The 12958-nt window shown below is 37.7% G+C and overlaps 1 protein-coding gene across 7 annotated transcripts in view; it reads right to left on the bottom strand.

Annotated features, from left to right (window-relative positions):
* PPP1R9A (protein phosphatase 1 regulatory subunit 9A) overlaps positions 1-12958 on the bottom strand; it is a 262671-nt gene that overhangs the window by 68766 nt on the left and 180947 nt on the right. For all 7 annotated transcript variants that reach the window (XM_015589385.2, XM_025046923.1, XM_025046925.1 and 4 more), the window contains one exon: positions 527-682. In XM_015589385.2, coding sequence (XP_015444871.1) covers positions 527-682 — 156 coding nt within the window. The remainder of the gene's footprint in view (positions 1-526; positions 683-12958) is intronic.

The following is a 12958-nucleotide window of genomic DNA, read 5'->3' as shown; positions in this document are numbered from 1 at the left end:
GATGGTAACAGCTTCCTGTTATCCAGTCCCTGAGCACTTGACCATCCCTAGGTAGTTCTATGAACTCTGTACAGAGTTCCTTCTCTAGACTTTCTTCACTTAAACCATCTGGGTATGTCACTGATTCCTGTTGGGACCTTGTCTATTGTAGAAAAAGAAAAAAAAAAAACTCTTAGAAATCAATGCCTTAGAGGAAAGCTTATCAACCAGGTCCCAAAATTTCTATAAAACTAAAAGAATATAATCTGAACTTGTCATGAAAACTGCACACTTAAGCTATAGCCTGAAATTATGGAATAGACAAGTTGTAAAGCTGTCACGAAGACAACAAGCATTTAAATTAAAGGTTATGGAATGAGATCCACTTAAATATTACCTTGAAATTCAAGGAAATTTAAGTCAATCCGTTATTTAAAGGCTCTATTTTGAAAACTGATCATTCCGAAAACATTTTTCAAACAAAAACATGTGCTTAATAATAAAATGGGCGGATATAGAAAACTATTTTTTCAGATCAGCAGCTTACCTCTTTGAACTTGTGACTGAGCTTGCTTGTGTCTAGGTCTGATGGGGAAAACATGTCTTCGTTCTCAGGCAGCTCAAAGACTTCGATGGCCATGTCACTGCCAGGAAGGACAGGTCCTACCTCATCTTCCTCTTCATCTGTGGCATATTCTCCTGTCTGAAAGGAAGGGGATTTCAGAAATCCGGCTCTCCTTGCCTCAGATGGAGGTGGGTTATTTGAAAATATTTTATAAAAGAGAAATAAAACATGTCACCAAATGGTAAAAGTGTAAGTAGGCTTTTAATTCAAGCATGCCTCATGCAGCCAATGTTATAAACACATGTTAGTGTAAAGATCCAAAGTGACATGTCTATGCCATGTGTAAGTGCATTTCTAAAAATCTAATAGCATCAGTAGCATCTTTAGTATAGCAACAAAAGTTGTTTTCAATCTAAGTATTTGATGGCTTAAATAAAATTAATTAAATAAAATTATGTTGCTAAGGAAAATAATTCCCTTAAATTATCACCTGTGTGAATAAGTCACCCAATACTGGGAGCAGAAAGGAAGGGGAGATCAAAAGATTCACAGGGTTGGAAGGGACCTTAATTAAGCCTTACAAAAGTTTAGTAGATTATTCACCTAAGCTTTTAGAGTTCAATCAGTTCTGTTTCGTTTAACTAATGTGGTAGTTAACTAGTGACCTAAAGGATAATCCAAAGGTTTCTAATTTATAGCCTGCACAGCTGTCTTGCCTTGCCTGCAGAGTACTCTGATAAATCTTAGTATTTTGTCAACGTTAAAAAAAATTTTTCAAAAAAAAAAAAATTCACATAAGATTCTAGATTTCCAGTTTTTCTTGAAGATCTGGCATTGTAGCATGATGACATTTGGCCACAGTCAGCAATGGTTGCCCCTTTTACATGGGTCACACACTTTTTAATAAACCACAACTTCTGTAACTCCATACTGTTCTATGCTGTTAGCTTTACTCCTTCATCATGCTCGCAGGCCCCTGTATCTTAGTTCATGACCCCTGGAATAAATGTTCCTCCTCACCACTAACTTCCTTAACATTATTAGAAAACAGCTCTTCTCCTGGCAGCATCAGGCTACGAGACACTATTTCAAAATAACTGTTTGAGATCTATACTTTATGATATATTTTAAAGATAAATCACTGACTCATTTAATTCATCTTTGTCCCTTCAGGTAGTTATATCTAATACATAAAACAGATAGGAATTCATATTGCCTTTAAAAAACTTTCATAAACAGTGTACTGAGTGATCTATTCCTTTGATTTAAAAGGCTTAGCATCTGACTGCTGCTTTTTCTTTTGGTTCTGGACTATGTTCTTTTTGCTAAGGCTGAAACTATTTCTTTTACTATGTTTGCACATGAAGAAATATGGTCATTAACCTCAATGTAATAATTCCTAATGTCTGGAAGACCATTATTAAATTGCAATTCTGACTTCTCTTTTTCAAGTAAAACATCTACAGTCTCCTTGTAGGTTTCATTCTCTGTAACAGTCTTTGTACCTGGACTCTGATTCTCTCCAAATACTCTACATTTCTCTTAAATTGTAGAGCCCAGAGGTAGACACAATTTCTAGTAAGGAATCTGAGGACCAATGACCATGATGAACAAACTGCCTTGGCATCCTTCAGACTCTGCTTCTGTACAGAAGTAAGCTCAGGATATTTTATACAGAGCAGCGATTTTTCAAAACGGGTTAAATGTTAGTTAGAATTTTATTTTTTCCAAATAAAATCAAAGATACTTTGATTGAAAGGGAAAGAATTTGATGGCCTCCATCTTGATCCTATATAGCTCCACAGTAAGTACCTGGCGGTTTAGGACTCTTTAGCAATGAGTCTGGAAAATGTCTGAACTATAAATACCATTCCAAGTGTCTTGGGCAGTGGTTGGGGAAGGTAGCTGAAGAATGGGGGCTGCTTGGTTCTAGATAGCTTTCATTTGTTGGTAGAATTAGATCCTACAAAACTTAAAATAACTCTAATTCCAGATTTGGTAATAGGTACTTTGTAAATCTCAGTGATATTAATCATTAGGAAAGTAGCAAAGCTGGTAAATACACCATCTCAATATACCTTGGTGAAAGTTTTGATTTAAAGATATAAAATTATGTGCTTGGTTTTAACCCTATAATTACAACTAGCAGCACAGCCACATCTTTATTACAAAAGCCTAAACCAGGTATATAAAATTTACTTCTATATCATCAATTTGATGAATACCATGAATGACTTAATAAAATCTTAAGCTAAATTTAAAGTCCAGCAGCAAGCTGGCACATTCTAAGCGTTAAGAATTGAAATGGACAATTCAATTTCCTTTTGCCAGCTTGAAAACAGTTTCTACTTTACTATGTGTAAGGCAAGGAATATAAATATGTGCCCAGGAGGGGGCCTGACATATAACAGGAACTCACCAAAAAATTTTTCAAAGAATAAATCCAAGAATGCCAACTGCATTCGATTGGTAATATCTATAACCTCCTAAGGAGGTTTCCAGTAATATCAAGAAAATGCACTGCAAAGTCATTTGTTAAGGGGGCAGCATTTTCTCATGTTTATCTTATAACACTCTTTATACTAAATAACAGGATTAGGGTATACACGACATATGCAATTCTTACCTCTAAGTACAGTTGTGGCTTTGTCATCCATTTTAGTTATTAAAATTATCTTCAAAAATGTAAGTTATTAAGATTTCTTCCTCTTGATTTTATTTTTTGACTTCGTCGGTCTCCTTTCTTTCTCAGTACCCAAATTACCTGTAATTCCGCTAAAATTCCTCTTATTTTTCATTTTATCTTTTTATTTACTGTTTTTTCCTTCTAATTCGTCTTATAAGCATCCTGAGGACAAAACTTTATGTTGCCATTCTCTCTCATTGATCATTTATCATTCCTACCCTGAATAGGCTATAGAATAAAGAATGCATTTACTATGTAACCTCATAAACATCTAGAAATTACAAAGTTACACCTGGTAGACTAAGAATAATGTGTTCTTCTGATTCTTTTATCTTTATGGAAAATGGACATCACTTTTACAGTTAATCTGCAAGTAAAATAAATTACATGGAATCATATGTTAGCAGAATTTTATAAACCTCAAAATTAGACTGGATTGAATCTGATGTTTACAGTGGAAGACAGACAATGTACAAAAAAGCAATTACTACAGCGAAGTATTTCCTTTGGTATCCAGCTCCTTCTCTTTATTTCTGGCCAGATTCAATATATTTCAAGTAAAGTTCTTTGCCACAACCTGCAAATCCACTTTAAATGAGGCAAGAATAGCTCTTAGTGTAAGCACTGACAGAGATAGTAAATGTTCTTTTTTATCTCCTTGTCTTCCTTCTTGATTAATATCTTATACTTTGAATAGCCCCTCCAAAAAAGGCAAAAAAAAAAAAAAGAATAGCAATTATTTTATAACTTCTTGTATGCCCAACACTGAACATTTCTTTAAATCTGTATGACAAAAGTATTACTATACCATCTTAATTTGAGAAAACTGAGACTGAGAGACTTTACCCAAGGTCAATTAGTTATGTTCTTGAAGCTACATCCAACATATTCCAAAGCCCACGCTCTTTCTCTGATGCTATGCTGCATTCTACAGGAACTAAAGCTTTGCAAACAAACAAACAAACAAAAACATAAAAATACATTCCTTTATCAGAAGGAAGGGGGGAGGAAGGAGGGGAAAAATAAAAAAATAAAATGTTAAAAAAAATACATTCCTTTCATATTTCTCCAACCAAAACCCTAAGTGCATAATCTTGTTGTGTTGCGATTCCCCTTCCACATCTTTGAACGTTATCATTCAATTCACTTTGAAGATTTCAATGAGTATCTCTAGTTAGCCCCAAAGTTCTTGTCCTCTTCTCTCGTAATATGCTCACCCTGGGCGAGTGCATAGAAGTATTTAATAGGCAGTATTTAGCATAGAAGTATTTAGCAGCCTATCGGACTGCTAACTGATGTTTCATGCACTCTTTCTTAAATAAACCAGAACTATAGCATATAATCTGTAGCCTTACTGCAGTGTGATAAAGTGTATGAAAAAGTCTTGCAAGGCAAAATGAGCACAAAATTCCTTTAGGTTTTTATGGTTTGTCTCTTTTACATTTCCATCTCACATCAAATTTTCCTGACTACCAGCCTTTTACTTCATCTTCCCTAAGCATTTTATCTCATTTTCATGTATAAAGACATGACTTCCTTTATACTCATTCCATCAGAGCATTTAATATTTTATTAAAATACGTAATTACAGTAATAAGTACAGCTGACCCGTTCTGCCTCTTTGTAAACATATATAACTTTTGACTGGCGGGAGTGGAAGTGTGTAGACATACTAGACCCTTGAACACTAGGGAGAGCTGTAGATCTCAGTCTAGGTTTTACAGAATGAATGAACAATATCTATTATGCTGGTGGTGATTTGGTAAAGTGGAGACTGATTAAAGAATCTTGGTTTTGAAGTCGCATAGGCCTGGGTTCAAATCCTGCCTCTGTGATAGCAAGGTTGTCACAAAGTTAAATTAAATGGTGCCTGTTAAGTGTTTAGCACAAGTCTGGCACACGGTGGGTGCTCAAATTAAGCAACGGCTGCTGCTGGTGGAATGAAGCTACATCAGCAACATGCTGAAGCTGCTCCAAATCCATCTGGCAACCACGCAGTTGCTAATAAGTTTTGTTCTGGTCAGTATTAACATACTAGAAGACCTTGCCACTTGAATCTTTTATAAGGAAATTGATCAATTTTGAAGTAAAACTTTTCCTTTCCCTAAACTTGGTCTTCTTCTTCTATCACCAGCTTCTACCCAAGAGCAAGGAAACTTCTAGGCCTCTGTCCTCACTTAACTGGGTCCTCTCTGACCCCAGTGATCTAAAATAAATACCTATCTACATAGCACATCCTATGAGGCTGCTGCCTTAGGATTCTTCTAATTCACTCCTTTACATTTCTGCTATGTGTCTCATATCACTCATAAAACTTTCCTGTTTTATACCTGTTTTCTCCTACGAACTTCTTTCAACTGTAAATTCCTTGAGAGTGCCAGGTGTGATTTATTCCTGGAATCCCAGTGTGGCCAGCACATTGCTTGGCATATAGTAGGCACTAAAGAAATGTTTGCTGAATATATTAATACAGTTTTAGCCACATCTGCATAGCACAGCAGAGCCTGATTTTCCTGTTAATTCTCAGCTTTCAAGTAAGAAATATAGTGAAGCACAGCTGCAGCTGGGGCCTAAATGACCCTTTTGGGGATTTTCTCTTGTTGTTAAGTTCAACCATTAGCAGTAATTTTTGCTGTAGCAATGTTTGCTCTGGTAAATTCAAGGAAACTAAATGGTGGTAATCATAAAAATAGCCTTAATTACGCAGTTTTTGTTGGAATTTGTTTACTGGATTTGAATTTGGTTATGTATATTTTCAGACTCAGTTCTGTGAAAGAATAGAAGACAGTTGCTTTTTCTCTGGAGAAGAAAGACCTCTAACACTTTAATGTTTAAAATTCCCAAGTCTGCGCCAACCATCCAGATGGCTTCCAGCAAAGTGGCCCCTTCTTTGCAAAGGCTTCTTTTTCTGTTTGCTGTCAGTTGACGTCTGTGTGTCCTAGTTTTGTAATGTTAGGCCACTTAGTCTCTTTTACCATCATCTGCTCATCTATAAAATGGGAATAACAGCACCTTCTTCATAAGCTTGGTGGGAGAATTTCCAGTCGTGATATAGTCCAAGCATTCATCACAGTGCCTAGAATATGCTAAATGACTAGATGGCTTCATGACTCTGGTTATTGTCCCCATCCCTGGTTTCTCCAATCCAATGCCACAAAAAAAGAGCATGGGCCTTGGGGTTGGAGAAACTGGGGCCCCCAAACAGAAAAAAACAATGTCGTGGTTGCATGATAGTGGGCAAGTCATTTAGCTTGTATTTTCTGTGCTCTCCTCTTCTATAAAATGGTGCAAAAGATCTCCATCTCAAAGGACACTGAGAGGATCCAAAGAAATAAAATATGTAAAACACCCAACATGCCTGGCCCATTTCTCCTCTCATTTATCAAATCATTTGAATTTTTCTCGCCAATCTTTGTCCTCAGAATACTTTCTAATATTTCGGTCCATTCTTACTGTCTAGTCACCAAATCAAGAAACATATAAAAATCTGTATCTAGGTTACTGATACAGTAATGAAGGCTTTCTTGATCCCTGCCTTTGGGTGCTTGGCTCCTCAGGTCGTTGGTAATAATGCTGACGAATCATTCTTCCTAAAAATTCTCAGCAGAGAGAGTTAAGATTTGCTTATAAAACCTTTTCTAACAGCTCAAATTCATCTCTCCCTTCTTAAAAATTTTTAACAATGGTGGTAGACAGTTCACAAAGTAGCACTTGATTTTACAGCATTTTAAAGCCTTCTTTACTTTTTTTTTTTTTTGCCCCCCATCCTTTTAGAAAATATACTCCTCAAAAGCAGGGACTCTATTTCCCACCATGATAGGCAGGCTCTAAAATGACCCCTGGTGACCTCTTCTTCCTTGACTCATGTTTTTGTACGATCCCTTCCCCTCAAAAGTGGGCTGGACCTAACAACTCACTTCTAACAACCAGAATATAACAAAAGTGATAGGATGTTACTTGAGATTAGTTTACAAAAACCAATGTGACTTGCACCTCTTTTGTCCTCTTGCTCTTAAGAAACAAGCTGCCATGTTGTGCGTGGCCCTATGGAAAAAGCCCACATCAAAAGGAACTGACATTTCTGGCCAACGGCCAGCAAGGGCCTAAAGCCTGCCAACAGTCACATGAGGGAGGCTGGAAGTGGATCTTCTGTGTCCTGCCAACAGCTGTGAGTGAGCTTGGATGCAGATCTTTCCCCAGTTGAGCATTTAGATGACTGCAGTTCTGGCTGACACCTTATTTATAGCATTGGGGGAGATCTTGAGTCAGAAGCATCCAACTAAACTGACCCACAGATACTGTAATGTATAAATATTACTTATTTTAAATTGCTAAGTTTTAGGTGGTAATTTGTTATACAGCAATAGAAAACAGGTATGACAAATATAGAAAAATGGGGAAGTGGCTTTGGAAACGAAGTGAATGAAGGCCGGGAGGATTCTGCAGGGTACGTTAAAGCAAGCCCAAATTGCCTTGAACAGACTGTAAGCAGAAATCTGGAAGCGGGGTCCTTGTCATACGGTGGCAGAAAGCTTAACAACACTCTCACCTTCTCCAGGAGAAAGTAGGAAATGTCTTTAGTGAATTGAGTGATCTAGCTAAGTAGATTTCCTACCAAAATGTTGAAGGTGTTGCCTGATTTCTTCTTGCTGCTTTTAGTAAAATGTAACCAAAGAAAGATACGTTGAGAAGACTGTTAAAAAGAAAGGACCAAGACTTAATGGTTTTGAAAGTCTTGATTCTAAAAGTAAGAAATGGCTTGCAAACAAAGTTCAAATCCAAGGCACTGCCAGAACATGGTCTAAAAATAAAGCAGACGGTTTTACCATAAATCTTATGTTAAAAATTCTTATCTTAGGAAAACTTGAGTTTTTATAATGGGTGGTAAGCAAGTCTGCCACCTGCCCTAAAGAGAGACACTATCTCGATTTTCCAAGGCTGCTCACTATACATACATCATTGAAAATATCTGAAACAAAGGACACCAGTACCTCTGCTCATAAGGCATTCGAAAGTGAGACTCATGGGAGACTTGTCTGCAAAAAATATCCACCCTCGTTTCTATTTCATCTTGGCTTCCGGTGACTTTTCCTGTGAGTATGATATTCTCTTGGCTACACTAACCAATGCGATCAAGAGTGGCTAGAACCAAATCCATCCTGCCAATCTCAGCATATAAAGAGTACTATTAAAAGAATTCCAAGCAGCAGAATGAGTTCAAATTGCAGTACCGAGATAGACTATTTTCCCCAGGCTTTCAGACCCTACTGGCTAAACAAATCCCAAAAACCATCAAGGTCTACTTTAAAAGCCCACGTAGCTTTCCCCTTAAGCTTCTTTCCACTTGGTCTGAGGTATTAATTAATTAATTAATTAATTAATTAAAATGTACAATTAGAGTTGCCATTCAATATTATTTTATATTAGTTTCAGGTGTACAGCACAGTGGTTAGACATTTATATAATTTACAAAGTGATCCCCTCAATTAGTCTAGTACCCACCCAGCACTACACCTAGTTATTACAATATTATTGACTACATTCCCTACGCTACACATCTCCATGACTATTTTGTAACTACCAATTTGTACTTCATAATCCCTTCAGATCACCTAAATTCAGGGATAAATTTTATACCACCTTATCTAATTAAATGAGTCTGATGCTAAGAACATTGTCCATGGGATGTATATAAATAATGTCAGCTCTCTCAGGAAAGCAACCCCTAGTAATCAAAGAAGCCTCACTTTGGAAGGACTCTCTAGAGTCATCTGAGGCTACCTGATCTATTTAAATACATGAAGGCCTCTTATGATCACTCCTAAGGTACAGCTACATGAGCAGCCCAAAGAGTTTGACTAATTGCCACAATTTGTTTCCACAGTTTCCATCCCAAACTTTAATCTGTTAGTCTGTAATTTTTCAAGTAACAGACCAAACAGTTGGGTCATTGACAATAGCTCAAGAGTAAGTAAAAATAGAACAAGGTCCATGTAAGGGAGTACTGGCCAGAGCCACAAGAATGGCCTCGAGTTCTGCTGATTGAGCAAAGTGCCCATGCCCATTTGGGGGCGTAGAGAGCTGCTGCTGAAGTTGGGAAGCAGTAGACAGCATTAGACAGCTCAGCTGAACCATCACTGAACCAAAAGCAGGCATTTAAGGAAACCTCTACAAACTAAAGGCCTCACTGAGCTAGAGGTCTCGTTTCTGGAGGTGGAGTGGCAGATGAAGTTTTCCTGAAATGGAAAGCTGCTACTCGTTCATGTAAATCCAAGATGCTGTTGGCCAAGCTGGCAGCTTTCTTAAATCTATCGTTCCCATTTGACAAGCACAGTCAGTTGGGCCCTTCCAAGCTCACGAGTCATTGTATTCAAGTTGACCCATCTCAAACTGAGAACAGTAAGTGAGAGAGTCACAGGGCCTTCGTGGGTCAGGCAGTTTCAGTTTCCGTAAGAGCTTAGTAGAAAGTTAATAGTTGCTCCCTTTGTTTATTCGTTTGAATTGGTTTGGATGTTTGTTGGTTGCTGCATCAGGCACGTAGTGTGGTTGTGTTGGAGAATGGCCCGAGTATTCTGACAGCCATTAAATATTTAAATAAGCTGTGATTTCCCTTCTCTTCCTGGGATGCTATATTGTTTCTGTTGGACCACCTGGGAGAAAACAGGGAGAGTGATCTACATGTCCTACTATGACTGCTCTACATGTGGCAGCCCCTGACTGGGAGACTCTCCATTAGCACTAGTGGAAGAAGTACAGGTATGTAACACATCGATTCCATTATACATCTAACAGTGGAAGCCATAACAGCATTACCTTGTATCTGCACAAAGGGTCCCATCTGCAAGGCCATTTTAGCTTCCCTTCCCACTGTGAACCCTGCCCAAATCACCTAAGCTGAACTGGGGCACTCTTTCTCACTATGGGATTGGGTCAGGTAGTAATCTGTGAGCCGGTATCTACAGAACCATAAAGTTTGGGTGCCTCCCCTCCCACAGTTCTCCAGCATACTTAAGGAGTTCATATAGCATTTGGTCTCTCCAGAGGACAAAGAGATCTCAGCCCGACCCCTAGTCATCTTTCTCCTTAAAGCAGCTGAAGTTGGGATAGAGAGAAAAGCATCAAGGGGCATGGAGGCAGAGAACAGTTCTGTGCCAGTAGTAAGGTACATTCATTTTGAGTTTTGAGCAGTGCAGTGGTTACTCATGTTTTAACCAACTCCCAACATCCACCTAAAGCCCTATATAAGTTGAGTCATCATTTCTGACGCAACTTCTTTATTTTGGGGGAGTCTGACTCATCAGCCATAGTCTTGACACCACAGCAAGGACTCAGTTATGGAGTCCATCTCAATCTGGAGTCCATTTACAAATCTGGTTTGAACATAGGAAATGGGGAAGTTTTCCAACGTGGTGAGGCTGACCGTAAGAATTTGGGGCAGTTTCTCATTCTCCAGAGAGTTATTTTCATCAACATTATAAACCAGTTTGGACCCAAATATTCACCTATGGTTTCCCACAGGAGTTTGTCTATCTCGCAGAAATCTTTTTGACAGGACCAATATTCCCATAGAGCAACCAAGACCCACTGTAAAAAGACCCACTATAAAAAGCTCTGAGGTCTTCTATTATCTGAATGAATCTAAAATTGGCACGATGAACTGCAGCACAACTTGCTGCTTCTCCTTTACTAGTATTATATGCCTTGCCCCATTATCTCGCCAGTGAGCCGGTCAAAGTTCTAAGGATTTACCTGCTTCTGACCATGGCAATTGCAAATTCCTTCCTTTCATGCTCGGTGTTGGGTGCATTTCTCTGTAAGTGTTGTCTGAACAAGGTCAGAACCTTCCTCTAACTCAGGATGGGTCTTTCCACTAGCTGATACAATCTATCATGACTCTTGTGCCATCTCAAGCCACAATTTCCACAGGGTAATGAGAAGAGGGAGAAATAATGCCCCCACAAGCAGGCAAGACAGGAGAGGAACCGAGCTTGGTAGACTGCATCTTTTAAAATAGGCAGTTAAGTATTACTGCCCTTACTCCAGAGTGAAACACTACTTCTATTTTCTAAGACTATTTATATACAAACATTTGAAAAGATGGTCCAAATCAAAGGGCGGTGAATGCCGCAGACATATGAGAGACCTATAGAGAATTTTTTCCTAGTTATTATTTAATGCGCAAAAAAAAAAAAAGGTCTAGAAATTCAGCTGATTTTAAAAGTTTCTACAGTATTGTTCAATTTACCTTTACAAAGACTTGCCAACCACTATTCCTTTCTATATACTCTGCTCTGCAGATAAACTGGTCTTGAACACATCCAGTATTGACCCAGTTTCTCGATTATAGAAAACAAAAACAATAAAAACCATCTTGCAAATAAAAATTAAAACCACAAATCTCAAATTTATGCTTTTACTTTGTATGTCTGTAGTTGTGATGATTCTTTTACGCTATGGTTATCTGGCCTTTTTACAGGTTGTCGAGAATGATTTAAATTCTTTACCATATATATTTATTGTTGCCACAGCAAAATAGCAGGCTTCTTGGGAGTGTAAACTATATTTTTCCATGACTCAATATTCCCAATTCGATTCCTCTTAATAAATGTTACCCACTTACTAGAACACAAATGCCATTGTCTTTAAGTCCCTGATAAATATATTCTATATGAGGAGGGAACCAGTGATCCCTATTTATCCCACTGAGATGTAGAACTAAACAGTCAACAGACCAAAGTAGACCTCTGTAATTCAAGTGTCACACTGCAATTTCGAGTTGGCAGACTTCCTTGAGTTTCATTTTACTTGCCAAGGAAACAATGAAGTATTTATTCCGATGCCCGTAGAACTGTGGGAAGAGACTAAGGGATTTGTAGTTCCTTGCATTTTAATCTGTAGAAGAGAACTACAGTGACCAAAGTAGTACATGTTATTATTTTAATAATTCTGTAATTATGTAATTAGTTGAATTTTGGAAAATATGGCATGTTCATATAAAAACGGACTCAGATGATAGCAAAAATGAAGTTTTCATTGCAGACTTTATAGTAAACAAAAAAGTAAAAGCAACAAAAATGTCGTCGATGGTATTTCTATGAATTATCTATGGATTTATAATAAATATAATCTCAACCTTACAATTTCCTTTGAGGGAGAATAATTCTACTCCTTTCCTCATTAGGGCTATTTCCTCTTACAAAATCTCTGCAATACCAGGACTCAAAGGTCTTTACATCAGTATTCCTGGCATCTTTAAACTGGACAATTCCAGCTTTGATTGCATCTAACCCCTTCCCACGAACTCCCATAACCCTCAACCCTTCACAGTACATATTCTGTAAGTCTGAGGTTGGGTGGAGAAATCTGTAATATTAAAGAAGTACCATGAGATTCCCATAATTGGGGCAAGTTTGAGACACAGGGTCTTAAGTCTTTTTATAAGTCCTTGGAGAGGAAGAACTATGTCATATTCGTTTTTTATTCACATAACTGCTAAATATAAGCAATTTTACAAGTCAGATTTTAATTTTTTCACTAAATACTGAGGTGACACAAAGAGTATTTATGTAACATATAGAATATCTAATGAGTAATGATAAAACCACCACCAATGAACTAACAACCTAGTTCAAGAAAAGGAGCAGTACCACCACGTTTTAATTATGGTCCCCTGTGACTACCTCTTTGATTCTATGTCAGTAGCTTGCCCTACAGAAAAATCCTGCTGA

The sequence above is a fragment of the Pteropus alecto genome, unplaced genomic scaffold (genome assembly GCF_000325575.1).
Source record: "Pteropus alecto unplaced genomic scaffold, ASM32557v1 scaffold21, whole genome shotgun sequence".
In the NCBI taxonomy this organism is placed as follows: Eukaryota; Metazoa; Chordata; class Mammalia; order Chiroptera; family Pteropodidae; genus Pteropus; species Pteropus alecto.
Note: the sequence above shows the minus strand (reverse complement) of the source record. Positions and strands in the feature narration are given on the sequence as shown.